Here is a 23,183-nt window from a genome sequence, read left to right as displayed (position 1 = left end):
GTTGTAATTGATAACCCCAGGTAAAGTATGAGCAGTGTGAAACATGAAATATGATTGCCCCAGGATTCCATTGACCCAGGCTTAACTATTTAAATTGTGAAAAGCCCTTAAATGTTTCGAAGTATGAGCAGTAGCACGTCAAATATTGCTTTTGGTTTGAGACCCTGAATAAAAAGTGAAAAAAGGGGCCAGTGACATTTCACATTCGACAAGTATCCAACATTCTTTAAATTTTGAGGATTTTATTAGTGTGGTTAGCTATTCATAGATTATATAATGAGAATCTGAGCATAGTTGAGACAAATTAAATGACAGAAAATGAAGGAAGACTGTATATTTTGACAAATGTCGTGTGTAGTCTGTATCAATTGTCACAAGGCTTTCTCGTGAGATGAGGATGATTTCCAATTCAAAGTACAGATTAACTGATCCGACATCGCACCAGCATCCTCACTGAACCTTTTCATTTAAATACATGCACAATTATTCTCAGACAAACACTCTTCCTTCTGTCAGATACTCATTCCTGTTCTACAGTAAAAAATAAAAAAACATTTGTCATAATTCAATTAACTGTGCCCTGTCTTCATAGCACAGTATGGAAGAGTTTAACTAAACATTAATTATAAAACCAGACAATTAAATAGTCTTTTAGTGTTTTATCTGTGTTTTTAATCCTTGTAAATAAGGTTAGGTTACCATAAGACTGAATGTTTTGGATTGGTTTCCTCATTTCAATATGGATTAGGAGGAAAGTTAACCATTTCATCTTTACATAGTAGCTCAAAGCATCCTATTCAAATACTCACTATGACGTTATGGAAATGAATCTCAAGTCTAGTTTAACATGACATGTTCTTGTAACAGTTGCTGTCTGTCTCACCATGGAGATGTTTGGGCTTCTTAACTTCCTTCTACTGGCACTCCATACGTCTGCCGATAGTTCCGTTCCAGGATCAGTGAAGGAAATCATCCATGTGGAGAAGAAGATGACCTGGTATAATGCAAAGAACTATTGCCTAAATAATTCTGGGCAACTGTTTATAGCCTCTGATAAGAACGAGCTGAAGAATCTCAGCGGTTCTGTCAGCAAGCTCTCTTGGATGGGAATTTATAGGTTTTCCGCAGCTTGGTACTGGGTGGATGAGACCAAATCCAATTATTTCAACTGGTATGGAGAGTGTGCCGTAATGAGCAAGGCTGGACATTGGTTTTATAACACAACATGTGACACTAAACTATTCTTTGTGTGTAAGAAGGATTCTGGAGTCTGGGACTTAGTCAAAGAAAAAAAAACTTGGCTGGAGGCAAAACAACAGTGTGAAACGGATCACGCTGGTCTTGCGATTATACGTAATGATTTGGACAACAACTTAACAAGTGCTATGCTAAATGATAGTTTGGCTTGGATTGGTCTAGCTACAGTTAAAGAAGATACTCCTTTGAAAGAGACCTGGAGATGGATTGGAGACAACAAGCCTGTCATATACTCCCGGTGGTTAAACTTTTTTTTTTGTGCAGTAATTGATTGGAGAGGATTCTGGCATGACCGCGTTTGCTTTGAGGAACACCCCTTTGTCTGCTTCAGAAAAGTAAACAGTATCCTCGAATTCAGGCTGGTCAATGAAAATAAATCCTGGAAAGAAGCTCAGACTCATTGCAACCTGTTGAGCATGAGCCTAGTCATGGTGAAAACCGAAGCAGAATTGACTTCACTGGTGGTGTATATCCATGGCATAGACAGCTCTTTCGTGGATAATCTTTACTTTTGGATTGGGTTGTATAATAAACCTTGGTATTGTGCTAATGGACTATTAACAATCCAGTATTGGAACAGCATGCAACCGGATAATCTAGATTTCATGAATAGAACCATGTCATCAGCCCAACAAGCTTGTGGAGCTTTAAAAGATGGTGAGTTGTTCGATGAGTTGTGCATAAGACCACTCCCTTTCTTTTGTATGGCCAAAGTGCGCTCTATGATCCTGGTGTCAGAACCCAAATCCTGGATTGAGGCCTTGACACACTGTAGAGACAGATATGTAGACTTGGCCAGTCTCACATCAGCTATGGAACAGCACACCGCTGAGAACAAGGTTCAAGATGTCCAGAGTGATTATGTATGGCTTGGCCTGAACTTTCTAATGGGTAGTTGGATCTGGGTGTATGGGGATGATGTACAGTATAAGAACTGGGTAAATGGTGGAAACCTACAGTGTCCAGTTGCTCGTCGCTGTGGTGCCCTCAGTGTGGCAAACGGGACGTGGGAGGCCAGACTCTGTGAGGAGAGATTGGAGTTTCTCTGTTTCAAGACTTAGAGACAAAAGGAGACCGAAAACTTGCTCACTATACAGGAAAGTAGTGCTGCACGATTAATCGTATCGCAATCGCGATGTCAAACCTACGCGATTATATGACGCAAAATGCTGCGATTTTATATTAAATAAACAAATTAGCGCTGTTAACGCACTTATTAATGCAAATGCTTTTAAACCATTCATGCGCGATAAGACATAAAAGAACGAGCTGCCTGTGAATGTCCTCCTGACAGACATACACACACACACATACACACAAGCGCGCCAGTATCAAGTTATCTTTCGCGGTAGAACGAACAACACACATGTATGCCATAATGAATGCGCTGCCTGTGAATGTCCTGACTGTGACAGACAGAAAGACTCGCGCTAATATCGTGCGTGCGCACAAAACAGCATGGCAGAATACAGTTCTCTTTCGAGCTTGAACGAACAATAACACACACAATTATGCCAAAATGTCTTTTTGTCGAGTGTCTTCATAACATAAGAGTAGTCTTATGATGAACATGAAGAGTTGTGATGACTCGTGAAAGAATGAGGCGCGTGTGAGATCCGCGTCTCTGATAGCGGCTGGTCTTAAAGGGACAGTACACAGTAGCCACTAATTATATCTGTCACTAAAGTTTATTGTTTATTTACTTTTTTATTTTTCTATTTTTTTTTATTATTATTTTTCTTTACCCCTGACATGTATGGTTATATGTACTCTTGTATGTAAATTATGTTTTGTTCTTGTTAAAATGCAAAAATAAAATAAAAAATCTGTCGCTAAAGTTAATCAAAGAACAAAGGGAACAGAGAAAAACACTCACTGCTCTTGACTAAAGAACTTTTTTCTTTAGGCTGATTATCACTAATCTGTGTGTGCATTTATTTTCCTTGAGAAGCAAGCAAGTTGACTCATGAAACCATTTGTTTATTATATCGCATATCGCAATCGTAATCGCAATATTGACCTCAATTATCGCAATATGACATTTTCCCCAAATCGTGCAGCCCTACAGGAAAGTTTATGTAGTTTCTCAATTTTGATTTATTGTTTTGCATTTTCATAGTGGTGGTTGGTATTAGTAGGCTACATTAAAATGGTTGCTAATAGAAACAAAGAAAAAACTATTCTGTTATTGCCAATGGACAATAGTGCAGTAATTTCAAAGTTGTACAATTAAAAAGTTGTTTGCCTAATGCTTCTTAGATTTAAAGATCCTAAACTGAAAACACGTTAAATATTTAATAAATAGCAGTTAGTTTTTTTCTTTTTTTTTTCTTTCTTAATTTTTCTTGGTGAAGTATTTTACTTGTTTAGAATAAAACATTGCAATATAGATTGTGATTTTGATCTGATTTGTGAGTTAATAGTTTGAGTAGGTTAATTTCAAAGAATCAGTGAAACTAGTTAACAAGTAAGTAAGTAAGTTTTAATGATAAATTTGTGAATTGTTCTGAACTAACGTGAATTGACCCTTCGCAGGGAGTTTGATTGACAGACGATCTGACCAATCATAATCCGCCGAATCTGGCATTTTTGTCTAACAAAGCAGTCAGGAGAGTTAGTAGATTAACGTTGGAGGATTTGAACTTGTGACTGACGTCTTTCTGCGGTTAAAACAACATTCCTTCTTAAATTCATTTATGTTTATTTGATGCCATAAATGAACTAGAAGGAAGAGATGATCGGTTCATGAGCAGCTTTAACTGAGGCTCTACAGCAATCTGTCAGACACATTAAAGAGCCACAAAACGGTATTTATTGTTTCGTTAAAAAATGACCAAATTTGAAAGTTGAGACTTTGTTTCATATCAAAAGTAGCCTGGTCTGTCCTGTCTGTCAGCGTGTTGTCAGTGTCCTCTCTGCTCCACGATGTTCCACTGCATGAGAACATGGTGTGGCGTGAGAGCGGCGTGGCTTGTCAGACATAGCAACAGTAACTAAAGGGGGCGGGTCTTTGTGAACGGTCAAGGTCAACAAGTGTGGGAACCCTGACTATTTTGTATTTTTACAAATTTGCCATAATAAATTTATCATTTTCATCTCTCAGTTGGTTTGTTCTTTCATGTGTGTGCTTAATCTATGTGTGAAATGTATGTTTTTACAAAAAAAAAAAAATTATAAATAATTATAAGTAAATCTAAGGCTACTAAGTCTAAATCAAAGACCTAGACCAATGAACACATTAGTTCGGATTAGTTCAGATCACATACTACATTTCTCATTGATGTTAAAATACTCCTCCTATAGGCTATCTGTTGATTCTGACTTACTTGCTTTCTTGTGAGATAAAAAAAAATTCAATTGCAAAGTACAGATCATTTAAACAGAGGACCAACATCCTCACTGAACCTTTTTATTTAAATACATTCACACTTTTTCCAAACAAACACACTTTCTTCTGTCACATACTTGAGCTGGTAAAGGCTCACATGTGTATTTCATGTCTTCTTAAACCATTAAAATAGCTTTGTGGATTATAGTTAGGCCTAAATTTAAGTTGTTTGAATGTTTGTCTAGTTTTTTTTTTTTTTTTTTTTTTAATGGAATGTAAAATCAGCAGTAATATATGACAGTAATGATATCATTCATTTGATGTATCTTAATTTATTTAGCTCAACTAAAAGATTTTTCCCTTAGGCTTGTTCACTGTGGTTTAACAAATAAAACATTATGGTGTGCGGTTTCTTGGATAGGGTTTAAATTAAGACATGAGTAGGCCTTAAAGGGTTAGTTCACCCGAAAATGAAAATCCAATCAGTCAGTAATTACTCACCCTCATGTTGTTCCAACCCCGTAAGACTTTCGTTCATCTTCGGATCACAAATTAAGATATTTTTGATCAAATCTGAGAGCTGTCTCACTCCTTCATAGGCTTTTAGGTAATTTCATCTGCCGGCCCAGAAAAGTTAGTAAAAACATCATTAAAATAGTCCAAGTGACTACAGTGGCTCAACCTTAAATTTATCAAGCTACGAGAATACTTTTTGTGCGCAAAAAAACCCCTAAAATAACATCTTTATTCAACTATTAATTTTCTTCTGTGTGGGCCTCTGACGTGAGTTCACGAGAGCCATGACCCATGCACAAGAATTGAGAAGATGACGCTCACGGTCATTTGATGGGAAAGTGTGAAACGTAAGCCATTCATTTTGTGGCATTGGTAAGGCACTTATACGTTTTCTCGCTGGTTTCTTACAATTCGGGCATCCAGGAAGTGCACATTTTAGAACCATTTTAAACACTACATTGAGACCCATCTGCGTCATCTTCTCAGTTCTCGCGCATGTGTCGTGACGCTCTCGTGAACTCACGTCAGAACAAAACGAATAGTTGAATAAAGTCATTATTTTAGTTTTTTTGCACACTAAAAGTATTCTCATCGTCGCTTGATAAACTTAAGGTTGAGCCACTGTAGTCACTTGGACTATTTTAACAATGTTTTTACTAACTTTTCTGGGCCGGCAGAATGACATTACCTAGCAGCCTATGAAGGAGTGAGCCAGCTCTCAGATTTCATCAAAAATATCTTAATTTGTGTTCCGAAGATGAACGAAAGTCTTACGGGGTTGGAACAACATGAGGGTGAGTAATTACTGACAGAATTTTCATTTTTGGGTGAACTAACCCTTTAATTAAATTTAAAAATGGCTTTCTGAAACACAGATTAAGTACAGATTACTAACACCTGGACTATGGAGTCCTGAACTAAAATAAACAAGATTAATTTAAAACCATCTGTGCTAATCTGAATTAGCATGACAGAGACGCTTATAAAACATGGAATGAACCAAGAAAAACTTAACATTATGAAATAAATGGTTTTCTCTAATACACATTGGCCACAATTATTGGTTGCCCTAGAATTTATTATGAGTAAAATCTCTGAAGTATTTTCCCATTCATATTTACAATTTTTAGCACACCAGGTTAATTTTGTCCAGCCATGGTTTCCTGTTTCACAGGACTATTAATATGTGGGAACAAAAAGTTCAAATCCCACCTATTCCATTCTATTCCATCCAACACAATGAGTAAAAAAAACAAAGAATATAGTTGTGATGTGCACCAAAAGATTGCTGAGCTTCAAAGATTCAAGAAATGTAAGAAAATAGCACAAAATAGAGTCAACAAAATGTTAGAAAATAGTGTGACAATGTCCATTTCAACCATCAGGGCAATAATTAAGAAGTTCCAATCAACAGGACATTTTCGAAATACGAATCTGCCTGGAAGAGGACATATGTCTATGACCCTGTCCCAAAATTCACACTTAATATGCATTTTCAGTTTTGTGGACATAAAATTGCTTCCGTGTGCGCATTTTAGGTTTCAGAAGGGTGCTTGCGAGCACCCCCTTTGCGGTTGATATGCACACTTTTGCTGAGCCTCCACAGCAGACTGGAGAATTGGCGGAATGGATCTGCTGGAGGGTTAGACCTGCCTCCTGGTACGTTTCATTTAAGCCTCAATTTAGTCCTGGAGTAGCTCTAGTCTTCCTCCAGGAAATCAGTTTATTTAAACTCTGGACTAGACTAAGTCTTGGACTATTTAAAAGCAGATTCTTGTTAATCTGGTTTAAAAGGCCATTTCAGTCTAGGACTAGGCTTAATCTCTGTCCGGAAAACCACCCCTATGTCAGCAAGTTTTGCATCATTGAGTTGACACATTCATTACAAGCTGTCTTGTGAGATCCTCACCATATGCCCTCTATTCAAATCCATTTTGACAGTTTGCTGCTTGCAAAGTCAGTCTAAACAACACATTTAAACAGGATCGCAGTTATACATCACACAGTACACGAAGATGTTATCTAGTCCTATGAGCTCATTTTTCAGCGCATTGTGGTAGATGGTGAATACAGTGACGGTATATGCAGCATGCACAACCAATGCAGCAGTTTCATACAAAAACACTTCTGATTAAATACACATGCCTCTTTTTTCTTTGTGTCCCTGCAGGGTTGTCAAAGAGGAAGTCTCGGACGATAACGCCAAACTGCCTTGTTTCAATGGGAGAGTGGTGTCATGGGTGAGCTGTGAAAAACCTCTGCCTTATATAACATCTGAATCAGAGTGGAAAAGGCAGGCAGTCATGCATTCATATGTCGACTTGTAAGAAAGATGCAGCACATGCGCCAAATCATATACTGGACATCAACAGTTTTAGTTCACCGATTAATTATGCTAATTAAGTCTGAAAGGCACTTTGAAGTCTTACCGATTCTAAAGTGCAATGCATAATTCAGGACATTGCGTTCTGCTGGATGCCATTTTTATTTAGTGCCTTTGAGGCGTTTGCTTGTTGTAGTCTTTTGTTTTGAGTTTAATAGAACAGTTCAAACATCCTATTCATCCAAACTGTGTGAGGGATGAAGAGCCATTAAAACTTAAACAAAAAGCATCTGAACTTGACACTTATGTTTACTTAAAGGATTTCACACATAAATGAAAATTTTGTCATCAGTTACTCGCTCTCATGTTGTTCCAAACCCATAAGACTTTTGTTTATCTCCAAAACACAAACAAAGAAATAGAGATTTCTGCCCCTCCATTGAACGTCAATTTACCCAAAATTCAAATCCAAACCCAAAAAGGTTCTTAAAGAGATTGTAAAGTCCATATGAATCGCCCTGTGTAATCCAAGTCTTCTGAAGAAACACTTTATACCATAAACTGATTTTGCCGTGACATGTGAGAATGAACCTCATTGGTTCTCACAAGTCAAGCAAGAATGCTTGAGCTTCCATTTACCAAATATCAATGCTCTATGTTCATTGTGCTAAAATGCATTTATTTGTCTGTTTGTAGCTTGTATTGGCTGAGAGCTCCCACACAGATGGGATGTCGGTGTGCACTGACAGTCATACTGAGCTTCCCCCACCGCTGGAGAGGACGGGAGGCATCGGAGACTCCAGACCTCCCTCGTTCCAGTGAGTAACACGCATGTATCCTGTGCAACACACACTCCAGAACAAATTCACTACACAGATGCGCCATTTGTGCATATGGTATTTCATTACAGAAAACCTGAATCATAGAGGTGGAGTGACACTGTACATATTTAATGGATATTTAATTGTACATGCACATTTTCACTATTTTTATTTAGATTAGCTTCGCTGTCTGTTAATACTGACTTATATTTAGTCTCATTAAATATCAATTTTTCATACTCTACATTACAATGTGGTTATGCCTAAATTCACTTGTAGCATTTAAAATTATACATTTAGAGTTGTTTTTAATTTAGACAGAATAATACAGAAATTGTATATCTGTAATATATACCAAAAAAAAAAAAATCAAATAAATGTTGTTCTTTTGAAATTTCTATTCATCAAAGAACCCTGGAAAATAATGTATCGCTGCTTCCACAAACATATTAATCAGCACTTAGATTGATTTCTGAAGGATCGTGTGACACTGAAAGACTGGCGTAATATTGCTGAAAATTCAGCTTTGCTATGCAGGGATAAATGACATTTTAAAATATATTAAAATATACAATGTTAATATTTTAATATATTTTAGGTGATTAGCTGATTTGTGTAAATCCTTTAGTGAATCAATAGCAAATAAACATGAATTCCCCTCTTTTAATACACATGCTCAGTCAAACTCATTATCCTGAACTTCTGATATATTCAGTAGTTAAATTCCCCCTGTAGTCAATCATTTTATCCCTTAAAGGTACAATATGTAAGATATGTGTAATAAAATATCCAAAAATCACTTAATATATCACTTGATATATTAACGAATAAACTGACCTGTGTGAGTAGTAATTCAGCATTTGCGGGTAGTTCGGTAGAATGAAATGTCTTTATTCTTTTATATACGCTGATATCTGTCTCTCATTAGCAATCATGCCCTGCTTCACACCACAGTCATGTTAAGAAACATCAATGTATTCACTCATCCATAAACATTATTAGATCCTTTGGCACGATGACAAGTTCCATAATTCCGCTTAGCGTCATCCACCTACGCCTATGTTATTGTAAGAGGTTAGCGACCCCTAGCGGCAAAAAAAACAAACAAACATATTGTAGCTTTAAAACTCTTCTTTGATCACCAAAATGACATATTTAAAAGTTTTTTCCTGTGAACAAAATTCTTCATGCTTTAAAATAGCTTGAATGTAACTACACCCTTACTTCATGTAGTATATTCAGAGCCATGAATATGCTAATTAGCCCCGCCTCCACTCACTCTCACCATCTCAGAGATCCACTCGGTGAACTTACTGAGGTAAACGCTGCACAATGGTATCGCTCTTTACAACATCGGACACACAACGGTAATTAATATGATTAGCCTTTTGCTTGACAACGTTATCAAACAGCTAATAATGTGTTGCTAATGTTACACAAACCATGTTCCCGTTCGCCATCTCAGAGTCAGACAGCTACCTTCTAACACTCAATATCTTTGAAACACTTGAACAACTTAGAATATCAGTGGAGAAAGGCATATAGTTCATCATAACTTCGTAATATAAATCACATTGCTAAATCTACCCGATTTTTCATATCAACAGAAAAATATACCGTGATAACCTGGCTTATCTTAAGACTCCCCTGCTTCAGAGCATAATTAATGATATGCTATAGCCTGCCCGCAAGTCGAGGTGATTGGTTACAAGGTAGTTTGTGATGTAAGAAACACCAGCAATTTTAAACCGCGTTTTTGCGCCTGTCTTTGGTTCACTGCATTTTTAAAGAGAAAATACTCAGCAATGGGTGTTGACTTATAAATTTGCACATGGTTTGTCTTAAAGCATATTATAAACACCACATAGACATATAAACAACATTAAAAACTTGATTTTCACCACAGGGGGACTTTAAGAGATCAAAATGTTGTTTGTTCTATTTGGATCGATTCCAGGTTCAGTTGATATCAGAAATGGTATTATCTCTTGATAATGCTGTGATATAATTGCATTATATAACTGAATCGTGTGTGCCTGGTCAAGTGTAATGTTTAGTGTTCTCTGCACAATAGTTATTTAATAGTTAATTTTATGCTGCCATTGTGTTTTATGTTCAACCACTGAAAACATCCATTTATAGCGTGCACCAGATGTGCTGATTATCTCATCAAGTGCACACGCACATACACATTCACACTGGTGATGCACTCTTTCCCTCTCACACATTCTGCATTCTGCACATGCCGTGTCACCTTCACCTGCACACACACTCCATACACCTCCATGCTTCTTTTACATGAGGTGAAATCAGATTCTCTGATCACTCGTGTAGATGATTTTTTGTACATGCACTTCTACTAAAAGGCTCAAGAATCCCTTCATCGACATTAAACCAGAAATTAGTTAATTTTTAAGGTATTTTTTGGTAAATAGGGCAAAAATTAACAAGTACATATCACCATACTTCCCTAGTTCATTGATTACATTAAATGGAAAAAAATTGTATTACAAGTTTTTTTAAATGTTTGAATATGCAAATTAGACATCTAATTAAATATTCACTAATTTGCATACATTTCCAGATAAAGCCAGGTTAAAAATCTTGTTTCATTTTGTTGACTTGTTAGGGTCCGAGATTTTTACTGAATGGATGTCTCTTTTTATCACTCAAAAATCTGAAAATTCTGTCAACAGCCAGAAAGAAAAAATAAATAAATCACCATGTTTTTAAGAATAAAATCAAGCAAATGATATATGAACAAACCCCTCTGTAAAAACCTTCAGAATATATATATACAGTAGGAATTAAAACTTTTTGGTCATAGTGTCTTGCCTTAAAAAAAGAATGTGAGTTAAATAAAAAAAAAATCATGACAATAATCACAGTTAATTATTTGTGTTGACAACTAAAAAAATAAATTAAAAAAATTAATGAGCAATTTCAGTTTTAAAGCAAAATCTAAATTTTTCCAAGAACCCCCTGAAACCTGCTGAAGTGTGTTTACCCCCGGTTGGGAATCCCTGATCTACATAATAATCTCTCTCTCTCACACACACATGCATGTTGATGTTGTGGATGTAGGAAAATCAACAGCGTAAAGAGAGCAAATCCCTTTGGCTCCTGCTCCCCCACTGGGCTCAGTCATCCAGAAAGCATGAGACACAAATGTTGAAGGGAGTTGTGGTAAACAATGAGTGGTGTATCTGCCCATAGCAGAACATCCAGAAGGGACCTTTATTAAATCTGCTTCACTGCTTAACGGCATTACCAAATATCATTTTTTTTTTAAATATATTTAAACATAGGAGAGGACAGGGAGAGATATCTTGTGCATATTCATAGAACATGTCTAGATTAGACTTAACTTAATTATGTAGAGTAGTTAGCATCTAACCAGAAGCGGAAACGGTAATATATTGTGAAAATGCAAATAGTGTACAGAAGGCAAGAGAACAGTATTGTGCAGATGAAAAGGGATATAAATAGGAAAGGGGCTCTGAACAGTGATGATAGTGTATGAATGTGTATACATCGAGAAATAGCAAAAATAGTGAATATGTACAAGGACATGATTGATGTAGTAATAATAATAAGGTATAATATAAAGCATGGTACAAAATACATTTTCCCTGTAAAATATTCTTTTATAGTTTTTACTAGCAAAAAAAAAAAAAAACTAATTTGACATTACTTTATAGTAAAATTACATATAAGGCAATGTTCTACCATTTGCAGTTTTTCCACTGTATGTGGTAAGGTAACTCATTAACCAGTTAACAGGTTTTTACTGTAGCATTTTTACAGGGTTTTTTTCTATAAAAGTTACAACCATTTTTTACAGTGTGGATGGAACATTATTATTGCAGTCACACGCTCACACATCCAGTTCCTTTTATAAGGCAAGACATCAAAACAAACCTTATGTGTGGATTATACTTGTATAGCAGAATATATGAAGGCAGCATACAGAGGTAACTCTTTACTTGAAAAAATGCCAAATGATATCCTGAATAATATGAGTTAAAATTAACCCATTGTTTCGTGTTGATGAAGTGAGAATTGAGCCATACATGTGAGGATAAGCTGATGTTGATCACTTGTGCTGTTGCTGTGATATTTCTGCCCTCTTGTGGCTGGTTTTAAAACTGCAAGCACAAACTCATTGGATTATATAATTTTTGATGCCATGTCCTTAATTTCTAACATTGGTTGACTGACTCACTGCTTACATTTGTATCATATGTTGCATTCATGCAGTATACCTCACATTTTTAGAACAACAATAATAACAATATGCAGTAAAACACTAGCGTTAAAAAGTTTGGGTTTTTTGAAAAGTCTTATTTTCAGCAAAACTGCATTTATTTGATCAAACTTTATTCTTTATTGATTATTTATTCATGTGACGGCAAAGCTGAATTTTCAGCATCATTACTCCAGTCTTCAGTGTCACATGATCCTTCAGAAATCATTCTAATATGCTGATTTGGTGCTCAAGAAACATTTCTTATCATTGTCACTATTGAAAACAGTTATTCTGCTTCATATTCAGGATTCTTTGATGAATAGAAAACATTAATTTGAAACAGAAATCTTTTGTAATATTAAAAATGTCTTTACTGTCACTTTTGAGCAATTTATTGAATCCTTGCTGAATAACAGTGTTAATTTCTTTCAAAAAGTAAATTATACTGACATATAGTGTATGTGTCATACAAACATTATGATTAAAAATAAATGAATAATTTAAATAATTATTAAACATGTATTTTTTTTTACATCAACATTTTTGTATTAAAATAGCAAGAACTGAAGTGACTATTTTTTAATCATAAAACAATGTAATTTCTACTGCTTGTACAGGATATGTCCTCTTTGACCTACAGTGTATTTAAAAGTATTATATCTTCCGGAAAGGATAAACTCATTTTTGGCATAAGGTAAAAAATACAAAAGGTTATCACATTCAGGGGTCATATATCATTCAGGGGTCACACACACACACACACACACACACACACACACACACACACACACACACACACACACACACACATATATATATATATATATATATATATATATATATATATATATATATATATATATATATATATATATATATACTGTATACACACACACACACACCTTTATAGGCCACCTTTACTATATGGTGGAATAAATCTTTCACCTCACTCAGATTTCTACTGAAAGCACATATAGATGTTCATGCTTGCACAAAGACACACTTGCCTGCCCCAAGGGTGTAATTCAAAAACCAATTTTTCATGATGAAACCCCCTATGTGTCATTACCATTATTCTCTTTCTCTCTCGCTCACTCTCTTCCCCTTTCTGCTCTTCTCACAAAGACTAAAATAGTCTGCATTCCATCACTTACATGTATATCTTACATGCACATACAACATCTTATGAGTATCAGATAATACAGCTGTGCAACAGTGTGTCTAATGTTTTTCAGAGCTCATGCTGCATATGTTTCTGTGTGTGTGTGTTTGCTACAGTGCTAATGCAGTGAACAGCAGAGACGGTCTGGACACAGAAACTGGAAGTGAGTCTGTCCTCCGCCACCGCAGAGAGCGGGAACGAGAAAGGACAAGACGGAGGAGAGATGAATGTGAGTGTAGCTACAAGATTATTCCTAAATACTGTACTTTTATCAAAGGCAGGGTTCCTACAAGTTTTCCATTTCAAAATTCTATAATTTTCCAGACTCAAATTTCACAGAAAATTACACAGTCTGATTTAGATGATCGTTTGCTCCTTTATCAGTTGCTGGTTTGGCTTATGGTAAAGACAAACAGTTTCGCGTAATGAATTGAACACCACCTATTCATTCAGTCCTGTTCAATGATCACTTAACTTTTGCCATGAAAACACTCGGCTTGTACGATAATTATTATTATTTTTTTATATATTTTTTTATTTTATGTTTAGAAAACTGAAATGGACCAATAGTTTAGTTTTCAATAGTCACCATTTTTTTAAATACTTATCCAGACCTGGAAATGACTCAAATCTGTACTTTTCCATACTGTGTAGGGACCCTGCATAGGTGACCAAATCCCTGCTGTACATGCCACTTTATTTTGCATTCGTACACAAAGTTGATATAATCATGGCTTGATCCTACTCTGCGCATGACAAATCTCTTATGTAGGATATTTGCCTCATTGGTGTGTTAAATATATTCGTCTTTTCAAACTGAGGTCAAAAAGTCTCCTCTTTTTGTGTATGTTTGTTTCACATGTATAGTGGTGTTTTCATCTTTGTCTTTTTGTGTATGCGTTTGTTTGTTTTTAGCTCATTTATAAAGTCTTAATTTATCCAATTACCTACCATGACACACTGAAACGACTTCATCTTTTTTAAATGTGTTCTCACATTAATATTACGGAAGAATACAAATAAAGCAATCTGTCATTTAAATTACATTTACATACACTCTTATTGTACATTTTGTTTCTCTTCTTTCTTTGTTCTGTATTTGTTCTTGAGCTTCCATTGATTGTTTGCACAATACATAACTGCACAAATAACAAATGAAGACACATTAATACAATGTATAATGGCAAACAATGTTTGTAAAATACTTAATTACAACAACAGGCGTTAACAGAGCAGAATCACACACCCTTCCTGTCGTCTATTCAACATAGTCCTCACCCTTACAAAACAAATGCTTTCTCACACACAAACACACCCAGACCTCTCACAGTAATTTATCTGTGTTTGTGATGGTAGCGCAGGTCTCTCTGTTGGCCCATTAGTTCCCGCTGATCATTAATCAGTGTGGCTTAATTAGCTGGCCAGTCTGGAGACAGTGTCAGTGGTGACAGTGCAACACTCCTTGAGTTCAGAATTAATAGGAAAAAAAGGAGAAAAAAATATTAGGTTTACAAGATGCACTGTTCCTCTGGGAATAGCCAGGCGGTAGCTAGGGATTCTGGGCCCCTGACTGAATGTTGTGATGTGGCCCTTTGCTATTTGCGAACAAAATGCAAAGCAGGAATATGGATTTATTTATTTATTTTCCATTTTTAATTAGATTTTTTTAATGCTAAACACACAACACAAAGAAATTTACATATATAACATACTAATACAGAGAGGTTACAAAATGAATAAAAAGAAAGAAATTAAATGAAAGGACAAACAGTGGGATGTGGCTTTATGCACCACCCTACACAGAAAACAGTTAGTCAGGCGAAACAAACCGTTTTCCACACATACAAGCTAACGTCACACTTCAGACTATATATTTTATCATCAAATTTCTGTTTAGAGGCTTGTCACCCCTCGACGCGGGCAAACTTTGCCTCGTAAATTATAATTGCACAGTACATGATGATTATTTTCACGCTCGAGCAGAGACTGCAAAAATCGAAATTGTCGCGCGCTCATTGTCCACGCGCTGCTGTTGATGAATGACAGTGCGCGTCTGGCGAGAGCGCGAGCAGAAGGGGCGGATAATAAATTCATATCGCGCGCTCCCGCGGGAGTTCTTCTGTCTGTGTAGTAGTTTATTTGTGTGCACCGGCGGAGAGAAGCTCTTCTGTCGTTAGCGCTTTCTGAGGTAAGGCGACTTCACTTTACAAAAGTATTTTATTTTAAAATAAACAAAATTCGGGTAGGCTATTCATTTCATGTTTTGTATTGCTAGGCTAAATATTAATTTATCAGAAAGACGTGTAATTGGCTTGTATTTTGTTAAGAGCAAGTGAAAATAGTATATTATAAAGAAGAAAACTGATATCTAGTATATACAGAATGCTAGAGTTGTTAAACTGCAGCAAATATAATAATAAAATAAAATAGTTTTCAGTATATTTTTACAATATTTAAAAAAAAAATTGAAACATCCTTAAAACATGATTTCAAAAAGTGTTCATAATTGGCTTGTTCTTGTATCCTATATTTAATTTTTTTTAAACAAATTTTATTATTTTACGTTAAACTTAAATAATGAAATAAATGAAACTGAATTAACTACAATTTTAACCAGCATGTGAAGAATTATTTTTCAATAGATTGCAACATAATATACCTTTGTGCATCACTGCTAAACATGTGATATATCTATAGTCTGGGTTTAAATAGGCTGCTTACACAAATAGTGGTGATGTATTGAGTACTTTGTTTCCATTTCGTTGCCTGAAGTCAAACATGGCTCTGTAATGGATTGCCTAGTTTGCTAGATGTAGATCTGCATTAAGCTATACCGCCATCTTTTGTAGCTTGTGGCCTGAATAAAAACACAGAATATAAATTATATTTAAACATATTTTGTTCTCCATTAGTCTTGTGCATTTCCTTCCTCATACTGCCTGTCTTTTGTTAATCAAACTTTCATCAAACTAATTTAGTAATGACTGCAAGTGCAAAATAAATAAAGTACTAAAGACTGCCTTAAAATTCAAAAGACTGGCATGTGAGTGAGCATATCAGACAGTATGAGAGAGCGATATCAGCCTATTGAAAGAAGCACTGGCGGCCCAACTCTCCTGGAGTGTTTCGGGTTCCACCAGAGGCGATACCAAAAGCCCGGCTCACTGAGATGCCGCCGCCTCACCAGAGCCTTCCAGCCAATCAGATGCCACCCTGAGGCAGAGCCCCACCCACAGGAGTGTATGTTTTCCTCTTTTTAAGTTTGTCGCTCAAGGTGCGATCAAGCCATGAATATATCCAAATATATGGTTCTCTTTGTTAGTGTTTTGTTGTTTCAACAAGGCATTCACAAGCTCGCTGTGTGCATGATTGTTCTTAGTCCCGCGTGTGAACGGTCACACAAAAGCCGAGCGGGTGGTGAGGGACTCGGCCATGGGCTGTGACAGTGGCTCTATGATGAGCAGTGAGCTGGAGTCAAGCTCCTTCATAGACAGCGAGGAGGATGAGGATGCTAGCAGGTTTGGAATGACATTTTGCTTTTACTGTGTGCTAGACTTCGAACTGACTTATTCGGTCTTGGCTCAAACTGTATATACAATAATCTATCTGTTCTTCTCTTCTGTGTTTGTCTCTCTCAGGCTGAGCAATTCCACAGAGCAGAGCTCTTCTTTTCAGTTAATGAAGAGACATAAGCGCAGGCGCCGGCGACACAAAGTGGCTAAAATCGACAAGGTTAGCAGTGTGTGTGTGTGCTTGCGTGTGTGCACCTACTTAATCACATATTGGGGACAAATTTGTATCCAGAAAAGAGCTAAATCTGACAAAACATCCCAAAACCTTTGGGCTAGGGTGTGGGTTATGTTATACTATTGTTCCCATTCAGCCAAGTAAATGTGTGTGTGTATATGTATGTATGTGCATATATATATATATACATATATATATATATATATATGTATTTGACTTCTTAGGGTTTCATGTATCTCCTTTGCTTTCGTATCCACAGTCATCTTCCTTCAGTAGTATCACAGATTCAACCATGAGCCTCAACATTATCACAGTAACCCTCAATATGGGTAAGATCAGCTTGCCTTTTACTTGTACACGTACAGTGTGACACAAATTCATCACGTCCGTTCTCTCTCTTGTTTGCACAGAGAAATATAACTTTCTCGGCATCAGTATAGTGGGCCAAAGTAACGATAGAGGAGATGGTGGCATCTACATCGGCTCTATCATGAAGGGAGGAGCGGTGGCAGCTGATGGGAGGATCGAGCCAGGCGACATGCTGCTGCAGGTAGATTGTAGTCTGGATATTCATTTCTGTTTGTGATTAATTTAGTTTGGTTTTAACAATTTTGGGACAGATTATTTTTTTGTAAACTTTGACAGTGTAAAAAAGACATTCCAAAGAGGCTGTTGTTGAAGCATGCGACATTAAATGCTATATGAGCAGAACATCAGCTTTTTGAAAAATGCTCCTCAGTTTGAAGCAAAAGGTTCAGAGAGATGGTGGGAAATGGTCATGAAAAACCAAATTACAGATTATAATATTTAATAATTTTAGTGTGTTATAAGCTTAAAGAAAGTTTAAAGTTGCAATGTAGGCCCTGTAGTTTGATCATAAAAAAAAAAGGCTAGTCGATCCAAAAATTGAAATTGTGTCATCTTTTTGCCCTCATGTCATTCCAACTATTATGTTTACCATTACCACATACCACATCTCAGCCAGCTTCATTTAGACAATAGCCGTCAAGCTTAACAACAGGCAAGCTAGTCTGGCGTTGACATAAAATAGCCTTATGCCAGGTTGGAAATGCCCCCAAAATTCAAGATATGAAGTTCTAAAATGTGATATAAATTACCTAACAGTTGATTTTATGAATAGACAATTTTTAGACACAACATTGTCAATTTTGACAGTTTTTGCTCTATTTGGCCAACAAAAATTGTTCCAAACAAAGCAGAAAACTTGCGTCTCCCAGCAACACACAGCTGTGTGGCGTTATTGAATGATTTACCGTTTTTGAACCAATCGGGTGAGGCAATGATTCAATGACCCATTCTTAAACTCGTGCTGAATTCGGAACCGCTTACTAGCATACTACTATTTCTTTCAATGGCAAAAATAGTAAGAGTAGTATGTAAGTATGCAGTTCCGAATTGAGCATCAGTGGACACTTGTGTCTTTCATGAATAAATCAGCTGGTTTGAACGAATCAGTTGAATGAATGAATCTATGATTCACTTATTACGACTTGCCTTACTTCACTGGCGGTTTTAGTTTCATAATAGTATCATTTCATATTTCTATATTTAAAATATAATATTTAGACCAAACAAATTTGGTTCTCATTGACTTCCATTGTATTTTTGACCATACAATGGAAATCAGTAGGAACCAAAACTGGTTGGTTACCAACATTCTTCAAATTTTTCATTTTTGGGTGGACTATCCCTTTAAAAACACCTAATAGATCAGTTTTTCAGTTCGAGTAGCAGATTAGTGTAATGCAGTGGATTGGCTCTGCCAGTGGTGTATTAAAGTGATTTAACACTGCAGGGACATGCTTACATTTTATATTTAAATGTATTTACATTAGCTTTTAAGGATGAGATTTGGCCTCTGGCTTTGTGGCTTTAGTAGTGATTGTCTCTGGATCCAAATACAGCCTTCAAATGCCTCCAGCAGCTGCTGATCCCTGTTGAGAGGCAGATTACAGTTATAGTTATGGATTAGACTGCATATTTATATTGGCATGGCACAGTTTGGCACACTGATATTATTAATAAATTACCTTAAGGTAATTACCTTACCTACCTTGGTATGAATTTCTCACAGAGGCTCAAAATATTGCTCTTCCTTTAAAGCTAACATGTGTGTATGCCACATCTTGACTTGCAGGTAAATGATGTGAACTTTGAGAACATGAGCAATGACGATGCTGTCAGGATCCTCAGAGAGATTGTCTCAAAGAATGGGTAAGAATAAACATGTCTGAATTGTAACATTGGACATGAGGCTTAGATGTAATGTGTTTTAACTAACCATTGTACTTGTCTTCTGTAGTCCTATCAGTCTTACTGTTGCCAAATGCTGGGACCCTTCGCCTCGCAGTTACTTTACAATACCTAGAGGTCAATACACAAACTCTTTATCTACGCTTCTTTCAGATAAATGAGATACTTGTCCATCTTATCTGACTTATCTGACCTGGTTTTTCCCTCCCAAAGCTGAACCAGTTAGACCAATTGACCCGGCTGCATGGATTTCCCACACTACTGCACTAACAGGATCTTACCCACAAAACGGTACAGTCTTTTCTCTCTGACAGAGCACAACATCTTTTTTTTTGTTGTTGTTGCAAAGCATGATCCTAATCATCTTGTTGTCCTTCACAGAGTTTGACGATCTCCCGCTTACAGTGGGAAAAACGGACATGGCCACCATTGTAAAGGTGATGCAGGTCCCAGACTCAGGACTAGAAATAAGGGACAGAATGTGGCTGAAGATTACTATATCTAATGCTGTAATAGGTAAGATGTCTTTTGCGTACATCACCTGTGAAAATATCTCACTCATGTTATTACTGTTGATGATGTTTTAAAAAATGTGTAAAGCAGTGTTATTTTAGTATTGAGATTAATATTTTGAAGGATATATTTTTTTATAATATTTATATGTATATATTTATAATTTAATATGTATGATTTTTTTATACATTTTTATTTGTTTTTTAGTTATTGTGGCACATCAAGTCACATCACAGTCATACTTATATTAGATGTGTAACTACTATATACTATTACGTCAAAAAATAATTGTTAGGTACATTGTGTACTCATTGTGTTCATGTTGAATTACAAAACACTGATATTGAGGTGGGATACGGGTAAGGTTAGTTAGAGGTTTGGTGCTATGGGTAGGTTTATATATAAATGTAATAAATGTAATTACAGAGATTAATTACAGCTGTAATTACATGCAGGTATTTTTTAAATATAAGTACTATGTGTATCTACACAATAAGTGCATTGTATCAAATGATTAATTGAAATGGTTACACTTTTTATACATTTTAACGTGTCTTTGTTACACTATGATTATACATTTAAGTACTCGGTAATATTAAGTAACTACATGTACTTACTAAATGGTTATGATTAGGGTTTGGTTTGGTTTAGGGTTAGTTGCATGTAATTATGCATAATTAATAGCTATTACTGTAGTAACTACATGTAACATTATGTAACAATGACACTGTAAAATAAAGTGTTACCTTGAAATGTTATAAAGTGGGACCTGTAAAACTTTTTTTATATTTTATTTTATTTCTTAACTTACCTTTTATTTTATTTAAAGTAACAATGGTTTTGGTTAACTATAATAACTGTGGTGTATAGGTATTCATCTATCTGTATCTCGCATGTTACAGGAGGTGATGTAGTAGACTGGCTGTACTCACGGGTTGAAGGATTCAAAGACCGGCGTGATGCTAGGAAATATGCCAGCAGCCTGCTCAAACACGGCTATCTGAGACACACTGTCAACAAGATCACCTTCTCTGAACAGTGTTACTACACATTTGGAGATCTCTGCCAAAGTACAACACATCTCTACATTTCCATCATGCTTTTTATTTCTCCTTACAAACAAAATGTTTCCACCTCTTTATAATTTCTGCCTTTGTTCTTAGACATGGCTACACTAAACTTGAATGAGGGATCGAGTGGTGCTGGTTCAGAGCAGGACACATTGGCCCCTCTCCCCCCTCCGTCTACTAACCCGTGGCCCATGGGCGGCCAGCCCTTCCCCTATCCACCCTTCTCCACAGCGCCCTCTGGTTTCCCACCAGGATATTCCGACCCCTGCCACAGTTTCCACAGTGGCAGCGCAGGAAGTCATCACAGTGAGGGTAAGTAAGGAAAGGCCATCCTTGACTTCATATTACTGGATCACAGTTAGAGATTCCAAAATATATCTCAGCCTAGTTCTTGTGTCTTGTGGGGTCCCTAGTTAAAACCTTTCAAGCAAATCTCAGATAATTTTTCTTCTTCATTTTTGCCCACATTTTAAAAATTGATCTCCATCAGCTCATCATGATTTCATCTGGCATACATCTCATTCTCTAGTGCTTTTTGCCTTCAACGCTGATGCAGTGCACAAACACGTCCGTCTCAATCCACTGCTTCACATTAACCTTCACCTGTTGCTCATTTCACACATGCCATGCACTAGCTCAGTGAAAATGTCAGGAAGGAATCTCAGCAGCCTGCTGTGTGTGTTTGAGTTGCCTGTAAAGAGCAGTTAGATTGATCTGTCATCTCTTGAGTGAAGGTTCGGATGTGTTGTGTGGTTTGAAGCTTATGGATAGGCCCATGAAAGCAGTCAAACAAAATCAAACTAGGGCAGATATGGAAAAACATTTTAAATATTTGAAGTACATGGATTTTTGTACTATATATACACTACCATTCAAAAGTTTTGGGTCGATAAAATTCTTTAATGTTTAACTCGTATGCTCTCCAAGGCTGCATTTATTTGATCAACATTAAAAACCATAATAATTTGAAATATTGTTAATACAGCCATTGCTCCGCCAGTCTCCAGTGTCACATAATCTTTCAGAAATTAGGCATGTACTATATAACTATAGTGTCAATATATCGATACTCATAATACGTATTGATTTATGTTTGTTTTTAAACATATTTAGCTGGCCTGTATCACGTGACGTGACAAGATACACTTGTGTGGTGTTGCATTTTTTAATTGTATACATATTTATGTTATAATAATTTAAATTACTTGATTACTATTTAATTGTGCTCATATTTGCTTTTGTGGTAAATTTGTAATCAATGGCCAGTATGTGTCATGTGATTTGCCTTTTAAGTATGAAAATGAACATTATTTTGAAAAATCACATACCGATTTAAGAAATAATCAGTATCAGTATTGTTAAAACTGTAACAAAAAGTATCGGTATCATATCGAATGAAAAAAAAAAAATTGGTATCGACCATCCCTATCAGAAATCATTCTAATAAACATTTATTATTATTATCTATGTTGAAAGCAGTTGTGCTAATAAACATTTTTTGTGAAATCTATGAAATTTTTCAGGATTCTTCAAAAGAACTACATTTATTTGAAATATAAATCTTTTGTAATATAATAAATGTCTTTACTGGCACTTTTGATCAAATTAATGCATTTTTGCTGAATAACAGTATTAAAGGAGAACTTGGTAACTTTTTTAACTTAATAAAACTGTCTAGAAATAATTTGGATGGTTAAACAACCTGTTCTGGTGATATTGGTGACTTTCCCCGCTCCCCCCAGCGTTCCCAGGCGGAAAACCAACCTTGCAACTTGGGGACTTCCGTCCCGGCAAAATAGAAATTGGAAGTCTCGTGAGAAGCGAGAACGAGAACGAGCGCGAAACACGAATCGCTTTACGGCAATTCAACATAAACACACACGCATGTATGATGTTTTACCAGATTACCCACCTCGGTAGACA

General features: G+C 36.1%; 1 protein-coding gene across 1 annotated transcript in view; it reads left to right on the top strand.

Annotated features, from left to right (window-relative positions):
- The window catches only part of dvl1b (dishevelled segment polarity protein 1b), a 39,059-nt gene that overhangs the window by 10,313 nt on the left and 5,563 nt on the right, over positions 1–23,183 (top strand). Inside the window, exons 2-14 of the mRNA XM_081357737.1 lie at positions 7,272–7,341; positions 8,121–8,242; positions 13,773–13,885; positions 17,036–17,174; positions 17,295–17,388; positions 17,663–17,732; positions 17,814–17,953; positions 19,562–19,638; positions 19,727–19,794; positions 19,891–19,968; positions 20,059–20,193; positions 21,093–21,260; positions 21,354–21,572. Of these exons, the coding sequence (XP_081213863.1) occupies positions 7,272–7,341; positions 8,121–8,242; positions 13,773–13,885; positions 17,036–17,174; positions 17,295–17,388; positions 17,663–17,732; positions 17,814–17,953; positions 19,562–19,638; positions 19,727–19,794; positions 19,891–19,968; positions 20,059–20,193; positions 21,093–21,260; positions 21,354–21,572 (1,493 nt within the window). The remainder of the gene's footprint in view (positions 1–7,271; positions 7,342–8,120; positions 8,243–13,772; positions 13,886–17,035; positions 17,175–17,294; positions 17,389–17,662; positions 17,733–17,813; positions 17,954–19,561; positions 19,639–19,726; positions 19,795–19,890; positions 19,969–20,058; positions 20,194–21,092; positions 21,261–21,353; positions 21,573–23,183) is intronic.

This window comes from Scardinius erythrophthalmus (genome assembly GCF_964197995.2).
Source record: "Scardinius erythrophthalmus genome assembly, chromosome: 25".
NCBI classification, from domain to species: domain Eukaryota; kingdom Metazoa; phylum Chordata; class Actinopteri; order Cypriniformes; family Leuciscidae; genus Scardinius; species Scardinius erythrophthalmus.
This window is presented reverse-complemented; position numbering and strand designations above follow the sequence as displayed.